The following is a 19,021-nucleotide window of genomic DNA, read 5'->3' on the forward strand; positions in this document are numbered from 1 at the left end:
GCCAAATCCAGTTAACTTGCTCATTGCCTTTTCTGCTGTGACTGGAGGAGATGCCAAAGTCAATGCAACGTAACAAATCTAAGAGATATCTACCATATGTGCCATCAGCTGACTGGGGAGAGCAGGATTTGAAGCCAAAAAGAGGTGAAATCCTCTATGGTGCCCCCACACTTCACTGTTGTGTCCACACAACCCGTCTGTGGAACCCTGGAGTCTCAGTACAAACCATACTTTTTTATGTGCCCTGGAGTTCAACACCACCACAGAGATGTGCAGAAGAAGGTGGGATGCAGACAGAATTAGAAGTAGACCTTGACAAAGAGAGTTTTAGTCTACTTCAAGGGAATTCTTGCTCTAAGTGCTCAGCTTGAGGGACAAAGCAAGACAGATCCCGGCAGGATGAGCAGCTGACACTGAAAATCAGGGTCCTCTGAAGCATGCAGAACGCATGACACCCAAAAACCCAGCTGTGGAAACATCAATCTCACAATTTCTAATACCAAAAATGATTTTGCACAGTACTCCTAAGTGATTTTGAACGTTACTTTGACAATAGTTCTTATTTTTATTTCCAATTTTTATGCTAATCACCTTCATTCCAGTCATGTCTGGTAATTCCATTCATCCAGATCTACCCTGTGGTCGAGGAACAACAATTTCCACAGACATCAGGGCATAAGAAAAGGATGTGGAGCGCATTCCTGCTCGCTGCCTATGCCTTCTCTGCCTGAATGAGCAACAACCCACATACCACTGAATAAACTCAGAATGGCCTTCAGCACAATCCATCTACTGCAGATTGTTATAGACTAAAAATTCAACATGAGGCACAGACAGAAGATGCACATTGCTACATAAGGTTAGGTTGGGAAGAGGGGAAAGGGTAGCTGCTTCTTCATTTCTATCTTCCTGACAAGTGGCATGGCACCAATTCACCTTCTCACGTATGCCCGTGCATTTTTCCTTAGCTATTCTTCCACTTCTCATTCATAATTCCTTGTTATCCCTTCTCCATCTATTCAGCCTCTGGCTTAGATGAACTGTTTCTTGTACTTCCTCTAATAAGCCAATACATCCAACTGCTGACAAGTCCTGCAAAACTATGACCATTCCCCTCAAGAAAAAGAGCTTGCTGGAGTTCAAAATAAAGATGAAAAAAAGAAGCCTTAATGGCTCTTGTTCTCAAAGTGCGTCTCTAGTCTTGGAAAATAATAAACCCCCTCAGAATTCAAACAGGGCTTGTATCTGCCCTGCAGAATGAACTTGAAGACTGTCACCTGAACCTGAGTGCCTGGCCTGCCTCTAAAATTTGATAAATCATTTTCACTGCCGAAGTGGGAGCTTTACCTCAAGCAGAACAGTGCCTAGGTCTCCACCACGATTACAATGAACAGACGTATTAGAAGAAAAGCACTTCTCACACCCAAAGTCTGGAAGTAAACCAAAAAGTGGGCTAGAAGCACATCCAAGGACCTGGACTAGCCTTGTACTGAAAACACAACCTGAGTCTCCAACACTTGGCAAGTGTCTCAGGTATAAATAGTCACAAGTGGGGAAAGCACACACGCAAACCGGGCAGGGAAGTAGGGCAGCTACTGTAAAAGGCCAGTTGCAGAGAGGATGAAAATCTGGCTTTGAAAGGCTGTTTCAGGATTGATTTATTAAAAGAAGAGAGGCAGGTCCTTAGCTTACATGAAGGGTCACAGTGAAACTGCAGTCAACAGCAGCAGGATCATTTATGCTGTCTGAATGTGACTCCACATGCTCTTAGGCTATTATATACATGATCACGCACTGATACAAGATAATTCTTCCCTTAATTGTTTTCTGCCTTAATTTTCCCTGGCTTTATTGATATTATTTCATCTAATATTAGTGACACGTGGCAAAAGTACTAAATAAACTGCCAAAAAATTAGGCTCCCCAAACTATGCATCATTTCCATTTGAAATGAATGGTGATCCTTCCTCCTCCTCTGACATTTTGCATTTGCCAAAAATAACTGCATAATTATAAGTTGTGTGCAAGAAACAGAAGGTAACATTCAAAGCTATTTTCCATAAATTTTACTTAGCATCAGAACTAGCAAATAATGTATATGGCTGTTCTGTTATACAGAAGTGGCCAAAGCTAACCCATTAATGAACTCACAAAAACCCTACAAGCACACACCCAGCCTGGGCAAACAAACATGATGAAAAAATAATAAAGCGTAATGACTTTCCTCCAAGTTTCTCAGAGACAGATCATGCTCAGTCCATTAACTCTTCATTTAACAAGTCTGTTTCATTTAGCTTGTTTTGGTTGGCGTTCAATTAAAAATCCACATACAGGACATTTTTTTTCCCCCTTTTTAAAACAGAACACTTGCTATATTTCATCCAGAAAAACACCAGGAGGTAAAGTGGAAGCTGCAAGACAAGCTAAAGCTACACTAAAGTCAGGCACAGTAATAATGAATTAGGCAAAACACCTGCACATGGCTCTGCCCCAAAAGTTTATCACTAATTATTTGTTAAAAGGGCTTCGTAAGATTTGTTGTTCAGTAGAAAAGCAAAGAGCCAACTGGGTAACTCTCAATTTGTTCCAGTGCAAGTTAAAATACAACCCACAACACCACACCATCAGCTTTACTGTGATCCAGCTATGGCCAAGTTCTGTCACATCTGCCTCTGCACTGCTAAGACTTGCTGAGATTGGACTTCTGCCTACACAGAAGGAAAAACCATCCAACCATTCCACTTTTCCTGCCTTGCTCAACATCATGTCCCTTGCTGGCCATCCTCATGACTACATGTATAAAACAGAACAGCTAAACCTAGATTCCTTCTCCCATTGCATTGCTTGTCCCCTCTTGGGAGCCACCCCAAGCCTGTCCACTCTTCAAGGGCAATGTGAAACTTTCAGCTATCATCAACTTGTCCCACAGCTTGCCCCTTTTCACCTTTTTCATCTTCCCACACTCGTACTACATTTGGCAAGCCTTCTTGACCAGTCACAACTATCTCTGGATGTCCCAAATTCCCTGCAATGGGAAGCTGTGGATGTTAGAAGTTTATATGGGTTTTAGTAGAGCCTGTCCAAAACTGTGGAAAAGAAATACACTGAGTGCTACAAAATAGAAATGTCACGCCCCGCTCAAAAAGCCTCTGAGTCACAGATGGCCGGAGGGTGGGAAGGTACCCAAGGGAAGCACCATACATGCTTGCTCTGATTTTAAACTCTTTCAAGCACCTGCTTTTGGCCAGTGCTGGAAAAGGCATGCTGAGCTTGAAAAAAATCTTTCTTTTGGGACAAGACAGCCAATTTTTAGATCATGAGCAAGGGACACAACATTTCTCAAGTGTGCTGCTTCTACAAAGGTAAGAAATTAGTCAACTAATACTATTAATTCATTTCATTAACGATCAAATCAAGCATTTCCATAGTATGCCCTTGCTCTAGATCACCAACTACTAGGTTTATATCATCACTGCTATCTGTCCTTCCCCAAACTCCTCATCTTGTTTCATTTCCCTGTTCTACGAGATAACTGTGGAAAGATGTTTACAAGCTAATGTCCTTTGATAAATTCCTATGCAATTGTTTTATGATAAATAAATAATAGCAATGAGTGCAGATAAACTACTGAGCTGTTACTATGTCATCACTTGAGCCTTCATTTTTATTCATTCATCTTCTATTACTTATTTAAAAATAATATTTCTAATTATCTTTTATCAAGAAGTCTGGCTTTTTACTATCTATCCAGCAATTTTTTTTTCCAACAACAGAAGCTGGTTTAGATTTAAAGCAAATCTCAATGCTTGATCACAAATCTATTTTGTTCACGTACAAATTCAACTGTCAATTCGCAGAAATTGTTTTGAAACTGCTATTAAAATACTTACAATGGTGTACACAAGAAAAACCCACCGAGATCAATACTGTGGCTCTCCAGAGTTTACAGCATAACAAGATGACAGGGCTCTAAACTACCAACTACACAGAACGTACTGAATAGCTGCAAATATGCAATGAAATAAAGGTAAGGGCTAACAAATCTGCGTACATTGACCAAAACTGATCTTAACCAAATGCAGATGAGGGGTAGCCTAGCTTTCCTAGGAATCCAAAGCCTTCTCTCGACTATTTGACGTTCCCCTTCTACCCAGAAATGCACAGAATTCACATGGAAGTCATTTTATGTGATCTGAGAGCCATCACTTGATTCCTGTTCATATTTTCGGTTAACTACAATAGGCAGCTATCAGATTTCATGAACATGCAAGGCACTATTTATGACTAAAACTTTCGGTTCAAGTTGGAAGAACTTTGACAAGATATGTCTTAAATAATGAGCAGAGCTGGTTTTGTGAATAAATTCATTCCTGCTCCGCTCTTACAATTGTTTCACATAAATAGTCTTATAATTAATTTTCACTGAGGTGGACAAGCACAGTAAGCATTGTCTAAGTTCACCAGTGCAATTATTTATAAAATTTATCCTAAATTTAAAAATTTGAAAATCCAAGGAGCCAGACCAGGACAGAGCATGGGTTAATTACCAGGAGAAATCATCTCTGGTGGTCATCTTATTGAGTCAAGTCATGGAGGGGTTGGTAAGGAAGACCATGAAAGATCTGCACATACTATTTCTGAGGAAGTGGTGACTGTCAGACTACATCAGACTAAACCAACCACTACTGCTCTGGTGGTGGCCCACAAGCCACACTGCAAGCCACTGACCAAGCTGGGGTCAAAGACCTGAGGGCTTTGTGACGCACCCACACATACAGAGACATCACCTCAGCTGCAGAAAGCTCAGGAACACAGTCCAACTACAAAGATGTAAAATTTAGACCACTCTAAATGAAATTATTTCTTAAAAATTACTTACTCATGTCCTTCAAATTCCTTTATTGTGACAAAGGGGTTTTTTTGAGTGTGCCTCAGAAGGGTATGTTAATTCTAAATTTCATTCAGAACAGCAACTTGCATTACCAAATACTTAATTATCAGTATATTTACAGCGTCCTTGGGCACTGTTGGGTAATCAGAATGCTATTGTTTTCATTAAACAGTATTTTATTGATAGCACTAATGACTTTGGTTCTGCTTGATCAACAAGCAAATGATGCTTATTTCATGTTACGATAATTAATTGGCCTTTCAGGTGTTCCCACATTATTACCAAGAATAAGAATATTTATGAGAAACACCCTAAAAAGACTATCACTGCGCATCATAAAACATGTTCTAAAAATAGGGTGTGGTTTAGTACTTCTCCCTTTTCTCACAATTTCTAATGCAACGTTCTCTGTCTAAAAACTGGGCGGGGGGGGGCAAATACCACATTTTACTCCATTTCAAAAACCCAGCCTGAGCCTTGCATGTTAAATATTGTTCATTTATTCCTTACCAAACTTCCATTAAGTCAAAGTAGATTTTCCGATTAACATTTCTTTCATTTTTTTTTTCTCTGTATATGGAAGAAAACAGCTAGCCTCACTTTTCCATAGCAGCAACAAGGATTAAAAACTTCGTAAGACTCAAACAAGATGTACAAGTGAATAGACTGCTTGTGTAAGCTATTACTCCAAACCATTATTCTTCTAAACTCCAGGCCCAGTTTATGAAGCACTATAGTCTAGCCTTCAGACCACAGAAAAGGGCTGTGGATAAGAAGATTCCAGATTCAAATTGAACGGGACCTTAAAAAGCCACCTGAAGAGTATATACCAGTCTTCCCACATTCAGCTAGCACCTATCAGAGATGTGGATGTGTTCAGTTTAACCTCCCACAGAGGACAACCTTCAGAACATCTGAAGTCTTAGCTGCTCTGACATACCAACCCATATTAGCAGCCACCCTCATCTTTGAAGATGAGTTTCCCAAAACCTGAATTTTTCTGCAAACTAAAAATAGTTACAGATAAAGGTCTTAGTGATTTTTCTACCTTTCACTGCCCCAGGATCATCAATTACATTTTTTAGAACATTCTGCCTTTTATGTCATTTCACATGTTATATCTTTCATGTCTGCAAGTAACAAAAAAAAAAAAAAAAGCCCACAGGCTCTTGGAAGTTCAAAGGTTTACATCAATTTACATTTTTTGCATTACTTTCTAGAATTTTTCATTCCCACAGATGCTCCAAATAAAACACCCCAACATTATGGCATAATAGAAACCTTCATAGGCATATAGTAAATACAAAATACTGATTTGCTCTGCTACAAAAGACTCCTTAGTGGTACTTTAGGTTTACTACACACCCAAGAATTTGTCATGAATTTTGGAACACTTTTTTCCGCTTAACTTCTTCACACAGCTATTCCCCGAACAGCTTTTATGATATTGAATCTCATACTTTGCATTTTAAAATTACCAGTTTTAAAATAAGAGAGAAAATGATGTTTCCAGGTAAGCTCTGCTAGGCTTTCAAGTGCTCAGCTATAATGGCCATGCTCTTACTGCTTTTTCAGGATTACAAAAGACAAGAATTCACTGGATGTTCTACCAGTGAACTACTAAACAAATTAAAGCATATAACAACAAAACATTATTCTTCCATGTCCCCATATTCATATTAAACATGATTTGACATCCATTACAAGCCACTTGTACCCAAAAGCACACAGACAGACAGTTCTGTGGATATATCAAATACAGAAGTGAAAAATGATACTGAAAAAAACCCTCACTATAAACAAGCTGGATGTTTGTCAAAAAACAAGCTGAGTATTTGTCTGTAAATATTGACCAAACTAAGTTTTTTGCTTTGATATTTGCTGACTGAAGAGCAGCACAGATAAGTACAAAGGACATATAAAATTAGTCTGAATGCCAAACTTTGCGATCAGGTTCCAGCTACTACAGGGACTCTACGCCACAAAGCAAACAACTGGTGGCAGCCTAATGCACTTACCAGGAAATCACTACAAATATGTTATCATTACATTTCCACATTAGAAAAAGTCACGATTTGATTTCTGAAAATGTATTTACATCCGATGACAGCTCATTGACTTGATTTAAAGAGCAGTTTGTGTTAACACACTAACCAAATACCCCCATATATTGCATTTTCCTACTTTTAAAATTCAACTCTCAAACACACAAACACTTGAAAACTATCTCATAATTTTCACTCTGTGAAACTCTGTTTCATTTAATTTTGATCATTTCTTTTGTGTATGAAGCAATGAATATTTGATCTCAATCTTACTTCAAACTATAACTCGCTGAGAACAAACTAATGTGTTTTCAAAGGCAAATTAAGTGACAAAAGCAACCATAAGTGTAGATCGCAAGAAATAAGTTGTAAAGCCTATATTAAGACTTTAAAACTAGGTGGATTGTTGGTAGTTCAGCACTGAAATGGCTATCCATCTATGCTCGTGTATATTTTGCCAAGACACTTAAAAAGCACATTACCTCAACATCATACCTACTGTATAAAGAAAATACAAATTAACAGTTATTCATGTGCCTGGAATAAATAATATCTGCTGTTTCCAAGAAGAAAGAAGCTACACGTTCCGCTTTTTTATCTCCTCTTCTTCCCAATGGGAGAAAAAAATCTTTTCTAATCCAACATAAATGTGGTTGCAATAAAAGTCTGTTATTAAAACATTATCAATTAGTATATCACAATGAAAAAAAATAATATTCTCTGCTTGCTCCAGGATAGGTACTCCACACTCTCCTACAAATATGTCATTTTATAAGACACATATGAAAAAAAGCATCCCAGAAAACACAGTCTCACAAACAGGACATGCAAACTGGAGGTAAGAGAAAGGGAAACAAAAATCAGATGACTGAACTGTGGCACAGGGATATTACTTGTGAGAGGTTAAATAGAAAGTCTGTAGTAAATGTGAACCCTGTCCAGTGCCTGGACCACAAGACTGTCTTCATTCCCTGGTCAGTTCTCAGACATGAGATAGCCAGCCGGCGATAAAACTGAAAAATGTAGGCAGCTTGTAACAGCCAAGAATTTTCCTGCACAGTGAGAATTTATTGGTTTCTGAAATTCTTACTCATAATTACCAGTCATTTTAAATTTAGCAATGATGAAAGAACATTTTGTCCTTAAGACCATCTTGAAAAAGCAGTAAGGGTTTTAGGTGGAGCCACAATGAGCTCTGGAGCTGAAGTCAGATACAACATTAACCTCCAGACATAACACTCTAAGAGATGGAGCCATGACTCTGCGTGCCCCGAAACATTTACCACATGTATGCCCTTGCTAGAGCAAAGTGAGGACTGGCGTGCTGCCTGTGTCTTATTCAGTTCTGCCAAGGGCAGAAAGGCTTTTGCACATCATCAGTAGATGAGGCAGAACCAATTCCTTAATGTCACATCAACCTTTTCATCAAAGTAGTCAGATACTACTTTAGAGAAGGAATAAAAAGGCATGTGCCAGCTATGAGACTAATGAATAGTTTTCCTCAAGCAAAACATAATTCAGCATGAACTTCATGTTAATGTTCTTTCCACCCACTCACACAATCCAACTGATTCTACTCAACCAAAATGCCAACAAGTAAAACCACCCATCTTTTAATTCAGCTATTGTACCCCAGCACTAAGATTTTGTTTTACAGTACCATTCTACAGCTGCCTAATCTCAAACATGACTTACATATTTACATGGCCTCTTTTTTAAAAACACGCATAGAACCTGGAGGGAGAAACACAAGTAACAAAAAGGAAAACTTTGGAGAGCAAAAGTTATTCAGACTGGCAGCTTTTACTAAAATGTTGAAAACCATTGTAAGCCTCAGTCTCATTAACAGTTCAGAATCAAAGGGCTTAAGAAGCAGAAGGAGGACACAACTAAAAAAAAAGATTGAGTAAGGAAACGATTTGGAAACATATTATGTTAGTCTGGTTGAAGAGTGAAGGAGTATCAAGATATATTTAACCAGAAGATTACTACATCTCAGACAGGCACAAGTTCATTTGTTGTATCAGGAAGATATCACAGAGTACAGCAAGTCTAGAAACACTTGGTTTAATTTAGAAGAAACAAAACCAACAGCTGTGATCATTCAAGAACCAAACCCCAAGCTTAAATAAACTACAAGGAGCCCCAAAGACTCTCATAAACCTAAGTACTCACAATGCCTATCAACAACAAAGAAGGAAGAAAATTCTCTATTGCTGTCTTATTCGAAGGAAGAAAATTCTCTATTGCTGTCTTATTCGAAGGAAGAAAATTCTCTATTGCTGTCTTACTCGAAGGAAGAAAATTCTCTATTGCTGTCTTACTCGAAGGAAGAAAATTCTCTATTGCTGTCTTACTCGAAGGAAGAAAATTCTCTATTGCTGTCTTACTCGAAGGAAGAAAATTCTCTATTGCTGTCTTACTCGAAGGAAGAAAATTCTCTATTGCTGTCTTACTCGAAGGAAGAAAATTCTCTATTGCTGTCTTACTCGAAGGAAGAAAATTCTCTATTGCTGTCTTACTCGAAGGAAGAAAATTCTCCATTGCTGTCTTACTCGAAGGAAGAAAATTCTCCATTGCTGTCTTACTCGAAGGAAGAAAATTCTCCATTGCTGTCTTACTCGAAGGAAGAAAATTCTCCATTGCTGTCTTATTCGAAGGAAGAAAATTCTCCATTGCTGTCTTATTCGAAGGAAGAAAATTCTCCATTGCTGTCTTATTCGAAGGAAGAAAATTCTCCATTGCTGTCTTATTCGAAGGAAGAAAATTCTCCATTGCTGTCTTATTCGAAGGAAGAAAATTCTCCATTGCTGTCTTATTCGAAGGAAGAAAATTCTCCATTGCTGTCTTATTCGAAGGAAGAAAATTCTCCATTGCTGTCTTATTCTGTAAGCATTCAGAATAAAAATTTTATACTTTATTCTAAAATGTCTGTAATGGGGTATTTTTGAATAGAGGTTCCATGCAGCACAAGTCTGATCTAGCAGGTTTTGTTCTTAATGAGAATCCAATCCAGCCTCACCCATGTAACAAAGAGAAATGGTTTGGACCAACCTTAACTCACAAATGCAAAGAACTGCTGGTAGAGAATCTACAGAGCCATTACACATTTTTTAAGGCCTTGTGCAGGAACTGTTTAATCTGCACATGTGGCATTTGGGGAAGCCTGCTACGTTGATTTAAGACATTCTTCATTCCAGCAGCCCGCTGTCCTTTTTGCTGGAGATCACCATCACAACAAGAGAGCCAGGAGAATAGAACATGTCCTCAACACCTCAACCGCTACTGGTTATCGCTCAGAGATGGAGCTCAAAGCCTCAAACCCAGAGCAGAGCCCCGCGCCCTTTCAGCACCATGGATGGGAAGGCCAAGGCCGGGCGGCCCCGTGCCTCTTCCCCCAAACTCTGCCTCGCAGCCAGCCAAGGTCTGAACACCCCCACGGTTATTTTCACAGAAACTCTGCTCTGATAAGATACCTGCAGGAAAGAAGCTGACGAATAATTAGTAAGACTTCAGTCCACCTTTTAAAACTGCCAGTGCATTCAGAAATTCTTACTTTCCAATCCTCATCAAAAAGAGTTTGAAAATTCTCCTGCGTTTTTCTTAGCGATGATTCATTTATTTTAATTTCAACAATGAAAAATCAAACCTTCACTGGTAAGCAAAAATACAATGCAGCTAAGATGCAATTGCTATTCCCACAAACCGAATTGCACAGTCAAACTTTTTTTTTTTTTTACATAAACCAGAAAAATTGTCTGGTTTATGTGAAAACCTCAACAAAACGATTTAGCAGAGGAATGTTTATCCCAGAAACACTGCAACCTTTACATAGCTCCAATAATTTGCCACTTTATTCCTAAAGCTACTAAAAATCTCACAAAAATAAAGTTTTCATTATACAGCCTTGTTTTCTACTGGTCAAACCACTACTCACTACAGAAAGTGCAGAGCATTGTCAGGGTGACAGAACTGTACACAGAAGGGCAGGCAATCTCTTAAAGATGCTTTAAAAAAAAAAATAAATCTGAGGAAACCATTGGTGTCCCCATACACTATGATATGAACATGACTCACAGGAATAGTCATCAGACTAACCTCTATTTTCCCAAATTCTCTCACAGGGCCAGCCAGCCTCCACAGACTGCTGTTAAATGAGCTGCCTCTCAGTGCATGGGGACACAAGAAATCAGCATTTCAAACCAAGGTTTTCAAGGTAACAGTACTTTAAGTCTTCAAAGTCGGACTCAAAATTGAGCTAGCCACTTTGCCTGTTGGATGCAAAACAATGGAAATCCAGCTCATCCATGGCCATGTTGGCTCTGTTGTACCAACAGCAATAAATTTTTTTGTCAATAAACAGATCAAACATGACTCAGAGGGCAATGACACACAGTAGCTAGTGCCGTTTCATAGCTAATTTTATGACTGTAATCCATTTCCCACAGCTACCGTTACAATCAGCACGCAATTTCAGGGGTTGACTTCTGCCATGTGTTGAGGGTCACTGTGTGTCGGGCAAATTAACCACTTTCCATGTGACATAAACTTAGCAAGTTAAAATACTAGCCTCATACTGAGATGCTGGTCAGCCACGTAACTTCACCAGCCTGCCCCTCCTCAGGACATTACAGTTAAACCGTAGTAAGTGAATACAGATGCAGTATGTTCTTACTTATTGCAGCAGTATGCGGAGACTGGGAATGCACTCTGCAAAGCACCATCCAAATAACAGAAGACAATCTGCATTCTCAAAATAAGTAAACCACAAGTTAAATACGATCTGAGACTACCGACGTAATCTATCCATAAGGAGTTACTTTCTCCTTGCATTCAAAATAATCAGTTTTATCCTGAGCTTTAAAAGCATTTCCAGTTCGGTTTGATTTTTTCATCCAGATACAATAGGCAACAAAGTTTTAAAAATACATGCATTGCAAGGACATTTAAGAGCACCCAGATGTCCACCTACCTTGACTAACAGAGAGAGCCAGCAGCGACACGTCCCTAAAATTATCTACTTGCATGAAATTGTGTTCTGGATTATTACTGGGAAAGTACTGGAGACCATTTTTCAAAATCAAGCCTGTATATTCCACAGAAACAGGTTTCGCTTTTACCTCTGAGGAATACAAATATGCAGTGTTTTTGTTCTTTGCAGCTCAGTGATTTACTGGCATGCCTCTTCCCATAAAATATTTGCATATATCTGAGAGTCAAACTGTTCTGATACATTCTGTGTTTGCCAGGAAGTGAACGCTTCAGTTCAGTGTAACTGAACATTTAAACAAGGACAGGCACCAGGACAAATGGCAGTGTAATTAACATACCAATGAAGAGCCAGTTGTTAATTACTATCCATTTCAGGCATTTTGTATGAGCGACTTACCTGAAAAGCCTTCCCATCTGCATGCTGGCAAAGCCAGTAATTAAACAATTCAACACCCCTTTTGCTTGATTAGAGAAAAAATTATAATTATTTTATATTACTCTATTTGTCACATACGGTTGACATTTAGATGAGAAAAACTGCAGCAGCCCAAATCTAAACATTTAAAATGAATGTTATGAGCTGTCCTTGAACAAAACAGCAACATATATAGATCTAGGACAGATGTAAGCTAATGCAGGCTCCTAATTTGAGCCAACTGATTATACCTTACAGTACCTGCTGGGTTACGTGGAAGGCAGCACAGTTGCTACTTAAAACAGAAAAAGTACTTTTCTCTAAGGGGAGGGCTTCAGATGCTACCTACAGAATGGAATCTGAATTTATAAGCTGTTGAAAGACTTGGGAGCAGCACCGGTACAATGCCAGGATTCATTTACATTTAAACAACGGTAACGGAGAAGTCAATACATAGCTCAGCACAGCACCACAGCTAAAATACGGTCAGAAAGGTAGAGGCGTGTAAGTGGAAAGCACGACTGAAACCGTAGGACAGAAATACTAAAGACAGGCAAAATGGAAATAAAAAGAGAGGAAGCAGAAAGTTTAGAAACATTCATCAATATGTAGAGTATCCAAAACAAAGGATTTCTCTTTCTCCCTGTGCAGATGGCTTTGCCCAAGGAAGACTAGCGTGCTTTGGGTACAAAAAAAGGAAATTACATCTATCTTGAAAACAGCTTCTAATTCATTAGCCATCTCATGACTACGGCCATTAATCCATGTAAACAATAAAACCAAGATCCATTTGAAATTTTGACTACCCAAATTAAAGTTTGAATCAGCTCTTGTTAAAAAACTGGCATTCTATGTTTGGTACTGAAGTTTCAAACCATGTAATTTATGCACTTTAAAGGCCAGATTTTGCTGAAATCCTGTAACATTTTCTGACAAAGTAGTTCCTTCTGAAGTAGCCAAAAAGTGGGTATTTGGTCCATGTGGGTTTATTCAATCAACTAATATTAATTTGGATTTTTATTTTAAACAATGGAAGACGATTAATTTTTTGCAGGCTTTTGTTTGCTAACACTGTGCATCTATCTTATTTGTATTAAAATCAGAAGCTAACTAAAACGTACAAATGCAGCCTTACAAATTTTTTTTTCCTCATTTGACAGAATGATTGATACGGATGAGGTGACAGGAAACGCTTTACATCTGAACAAAGGAAATACTGTTAGCAAGAAGTAAACTGTACCGATTGTTTATACAGCAAGCACTCATGCAAGATTTCTGAAATTCCAAATTTTTTGCCCGGATCATCCAGCAAATCTATTTTTTTTGCACAAATTATCTTACAGTATGGGTGAAGGAGCACCTCTATCTTTACAAATTTCTTTCCACATAACCTGCATTGAGCACACTCTTACAGTCAAGAAAGGAATGGTTGGGTTGGTATCTGCACACTTCTGCAGCCAAGGCAGCGCCTCTGAGCTCCACAGTGCTGGCTAGACAGAACAGCTCATCCAGAGCTGATTCATCTATCTCTAAATACTGCTGGCCACCCAAAGACACTTTGCTATAGATAAATTGGAAAATCTGCCAGAGATCTACAAGACCTGAGATCTAAATTCCCATGTCTTAAACTCAGGAACCTTCTTTCCTTTTTCTATTGCAAATTTGAATAACATTGTACTTTCTGCGGGCAGCACTGAATTAATGCATTTTCCATTCTTACTTGTCAGTTATGAAGCAGCAAGACCCAAAAAATTACCCTAAACGACACACATATCTGATCTTCACAAGCCATTTAAGCATAATCTCTGAATACATCTTCATAATGACAGTCCCATTTCTGTCCTCTTAATAATAATAATCACTACATCAACAGTGTTATTTTGCCTTGACTGTTTTGAAAAGGCTATTTTTTTCTTTTGCTACCTAATCTCTATAGCAATTTTTCTTACTGGAAAGAAAAATCAGCAATACCATCTGGTATTACAGAAATCAGCACTATCTGTTTTGTTTTGCATTTTTATTAAGAGGCATGGGGAAACATTATTCTATTTGAAAAAATATTTGGAACTAACCACAAGCTACATATGCAAATTTTAAATAAATATTCTGTGATAGAAGAGATATCCTGAAATCTTCTGTATGCTCTCTATATTAGAAATATCCAAAAATGTGATTTCTTCAATGCAAGTTACTGTCTGGTACACAGTCCTGAAGGACAAAATATTATCACAGAACAATTCAAGAGGCACTGTCATCTCACACCACAGTATGACTGAAATAAGGACCAAATCTGCAGTAAGAAAGATATGAAAATAGGAGGAGATTATCTGCCATTTAAAACTCCCATTAACTAATGAGTGTTCCATTTTTGAGACCTTTGTTTTAACATTATCTTAGAAAGAAGACTACTTTTTTGCCTCCCAGAAACATCAGAGCCCATTAATACCATCGTCACTAGAATACTCCATTTACTCCTCAGGATGCTGTTAAATTGATTTTGGAGTTGACTGGATAGTCTTACACCTTAATGAAGGGCAAAGCTGTTACTACTGCAGCAATAAAACACAACAACTTTTGGGCTCTGAGTTGAATAGAAATTTTGAAATCTAAACCACTGAAGTAATTTTTTTTTTAAGTCATCGATTTCAAAGCTGTATGAACACTAAAGAAAATGGCAAGATTGACAACTTCAGAAAGCCAATTCCTTTTCAGAATATGGAACAGATACTACGCAGGGTGGCCCTTTCATCTAGGGATAATTCATCAGGAAGAGCTGAAAGGATACAATCAGTTATTTCACATCACCTGATCAAGGCAGAGAGTTGCCGCTCTGGGACAACCCATCAGACTAAGCCAGATGGGAACTCATCACCCAAAACCAAGTAATGTCTCAGGAAAAGAAAACGTTGAATTCATTAAGGGTTTTATGTTTTCATCCCAACTTGGCTAACATAAGAACCACCACATCATGTACTGCACTCAAGTAAAATTTGACCCCAAAGTAGCAACAGTTATGGACGAGTTTGCATTCCAGAAGTATATACATTTAAAACAGAGATAGCACTAAGTTACTTTGCTGCAAGCAGTAATTTATGAAATGCTTGTTACACCTCCACAATTTTTTTGTTCTTAAATCCCATTTAATATGCCAATCTTATTTCAGGAGGAAATAAATTAACTCTGAAGCTTTGTGCCAATGCAGATGAGCTTCCCACACACCTGTATTGTGTTTCACACTTCAGTTAGTCATCCAGATTACGACAAACGAAAAAAGTACTTCTGACCAGATCCCATTCCCAAGGCTGAGCATGCAGGATGAGGAAGAAAGAAGATTATCTCACAGAGCCCCCCATTTCTGTCAGTGCGATGTCCAGTTGCAGCTATGGACGAACACCCTCACCAGAAAGAGCTATCGGTTTAGATGTAACACAGCCCAGGAAGCCCAGAGGTGGCCTTACCCCCACCACAGTTCGGTCCCTGACACTGCAATTCCAGTGACCCCTAACCAGGACAGGTTGCAAACTGCTCCCACTCCCATGAAGTTTCACAACTCAAACTCTCCATTAAAAACAGAACAGTGGAAAAATAGATAAATCTGCATCTGATACGAGAAGATGACGCTGCAAAGCAGTGCATGGTTCTGTACCAGGAGATCCCATGCTGAAAGACCTTTACATCCAGAATTAGAGAACACCCAGCTCTTCCTTCTCTGCTAATCCCCATTCCACTATCTAGAATATGACTAAAATCACTTGTATTTGTATTGTGGTAGCTGCAAGTTAATGTCCTGCCTAAATTATCAACTGTTATTAGAACCCCAGACAATTGCTTAATAAAAATTTAATCATATTGTAATTTCTAATCATCATTAAAGATACTTAACAAGTTAATCTCTCTATTGTGCTCCCCTAACATTGCAGATCAGAAAGGCAACTGGCGTAAGGTTGCACAGCTTCACCAATACTAATAGGGCTCCTTTCACATTACTCCAGCTGAGGATCTGGCCCCAAGGGAAAACAGCAGTATTAGAATCCTCTCGCTACAGCTTTTGATTGTTTCTCTGCACTGCTTTGCAGTTAGTCCAAAAAAAGTAACAAAAGCAATAGATTAGGACTCCAAAAACCCCACAGCATAAATCAAGGTATTCCATGCAGCTCTACCTTCGGCTGTCCGTGGTAGAGATAACACAGTACTACACTACAGATGGAAGGTCTCCTCTCCTCACCTGTTCACAGCTCAAAAACTCCTCATTTTGACTTCACCCATGCATAGCTACATTTGTCTGACAGCAACGCTCACGCACAGAAAACGTAGGAGGATCATTAACAGTCAGTGAGTTTGTCTTTCGGCTCAGATCTGTTCCAACTGCCGAGACAAGGAGTGAAATGATGCTCTGTAACCTCAGCCTTGCAGAAGTAGGTACTAGTTCACTTCAGCAAACCAACACGTTTCCTCATCCTTCCGGTGGACCTGCGATCTGTGCTTAGGAGTTTGAGGACCACCGCGATCAACTTTTAACCGTGTCACATCGTTGCACAGCGATGCATACAGCCAACAAACTTGGCTCTCATTTCTCCCTTTTTTTTTTTTTTAATGCTTCTTCAATAATCCCATGACACTCTCTAAATTCACAGAGCGGTCATGGGAGAACAACTTGGAAGCCCTACCCTGAGGCTGCTCTGCGATGTGTGCATACCATACCTCCTGCACCCACAGCTTTTTGTGGGTTCAGCTGCAGGCAGGTGGAAACCAAAAGCTGAAACGGTTGGTGCCAAAGGGCCACGGGGCTCTGCTGTAATTCAGCAGTTTCAGCACAGACCTCTTAGGTGGTCAGGGCTGTCCCTTCAGTGCGTAGCTTGGAGGAGCAGTAGGAGAACGTCAAACCAAAACTAAGTCAAAAAAGGCCGTTTGTACCCCACTTTGTCTGCAAAACAGCTCACTGATTCTAGCTGTGTGCACATGCAATGAAACTCGCCGTTATCATGCGCAACGTGGTATCCCAGAAGCTAAATAATATTCATTGAATAACCTTTCATTAAATATTGATTTTCATTTAATATGTAGAATTCTAACATAAAAACTTAATCTGATTGGCAAAGATCTGTTCCTGCTTACTTTATTGACACTTACTGAACCAAATTAATTGTTTATATCATAATATTTACTTTCAGGATGACAACTACACAACCAACTACAGCAGGATTTAATCTAAGAAAAACCTTTAAACGTTACTTGGCATTTACTCAAGCAAGCCCTTAATTGTCAAAACTGAACCCGACTCTAGAAAAAAATTACCAAATGTGACCAGATATTAAAACTGGAATCCACCTTTGATTGAAATACTCTTCGCTAGTATTGAGCCCACTGCAAGATATGTTGTCCCACTTATTTTTAGTGTCAGATACTTGTTGATCCAACACTAAGTTGATCCAAGTACATCTCCAAAATACGTACTACGGCATTTCATCCAGACCCATCTTACTCTATCACGTAGCCAACGAAACAGATGTTGCATCTCATGGACATGTAACCTCAGGGAACGTCTTTCCTCACAAAAACTACAGAGAAAATCTTTGTAAGTTTCTCCTCTTAACAAAGGTAAGGAGCTGTAAATATTTACTGCATCCTTTGGCAAGAAAATAAACACATGGCAAAGCCCCTCCACACGCTGAGGTGCCCTGGGTCACTCGCAACACCCTGTTTTGTTCCAAGCCACGCTTCGCAAGCCGGTTTTTGCTTCACGACAATAAAACTGGCCGGTGTACCGGCAGGAAAACCAAACATTCCTACCGACTCCCGGGGGCAGACACCGGCCTGCGCGGTGCGGCCGAACCCTGCTGCCGCCCCAGCGCCGCCCTTCCCGCCCGGGGAGCGCGTCCCCTCTCTCTGCAGCCGCACGGCCGCGGGCGCTTCTGCACAACTGCTCACTTCGGCGGCGCCTCCACCCCGCGGCGGCAGGGCTGAGGCTGCGGCCGGAGAAACCCGCCACGGGCTCCCGGCTCTGCGGCTGGCCGCGGGGCGGGCGGACGGCTCCTGGCCCGGGGCGGCCCGGCTCCCCCCGCCGCCGGCGCCGCGCCCCCTCCGGCCCGCGTCACCCCCGCCGGCCCGCGGGACGAGCCCGGGGGGCGCAGGGGAGAGCGGCGGGGGCTGCCCGCCCTCAGGGCTGCGGGACCGGGTGTGTGCCTACGGCGGGGCGGGGGCACGGGGAGTGTTGTGCGGCGGGGCCACATGGGGCGAGACGGACTCCCTGCAGCGCAGGGGGCGACGGCAGCAGCAGCTACTCACCGGGAGGGTTTACCGCCGCCGGCGTTGCCATCTTGTCTCTGAGAAGAATTAAGACAAATGCAAGAGGGGAGGAGGGATGCTCTGAGCAGCCCGGGGGAGGCGGGGGAGGGGAAGGCGGCCGGCGCCAGGGCGGGCGGGCCGGGCGGCGCGGGGGCGGCGGGCTACTCCCGCCCCGGGGCCCGGCGGCGGCGGCGCTCCCCGCTGCCCGCTCCGTGCGGGGCGGCCCAAGATGTCCGATGGCCCCCGCGTCGCGTCTGCTCATGCGCCGCGCTCAGTGAGCATGTGCCGGGCGGCCGCACATGTGCGCTGGGCCCGCGGCCGCCGGCGCCCGGGCGGGACCCCCCCGCGCCTCGCCCCGCAAGGACCGCGGCGAACGCGCCCTCCGCCCCGGCC

General features: G+C 40.9%; 1 protein-coding gene across 1 annotated transcript in view; it reads right to left on the bottom strand.

Annotated features, from left to right (window-relative positions):
- The window catches only part of ARNT2 (aryl hydrocarbon receptor nuclear translocator 2), a 104,726-nt gene extending 86,010 nt beyond the window's left edge, over positions 1-18,716 (bottom strand). Inside the window, exon 1 of the mRNA XM_074917141.1 lies at positions 18,629-18,716. Coding sequence (XP_074773242.1) covers positions 18,629-18,659 — 31 coding nt within the window. The 5' untranslated portion in view covers positions 18,660-18,716. The remainder of the gene's footprint in view (positions 1-18,628) is intronic.
- Positions 18,717-19,021: the final 305 nt, after the last annotated feature.

This window comes from Athene noctua, chromosome 13 (assembly GCF_965140245.1).
Source record: "Athene noctua chromosome 13, bAthNoc1.hap1.1, whole genome shotgun sequence".
Classification (NCBI taxonomy): Eukaryota; Metazoa; Chordata; class Aves; order Strigiformes; family Strigidae; genus Athene; species Athene noctua.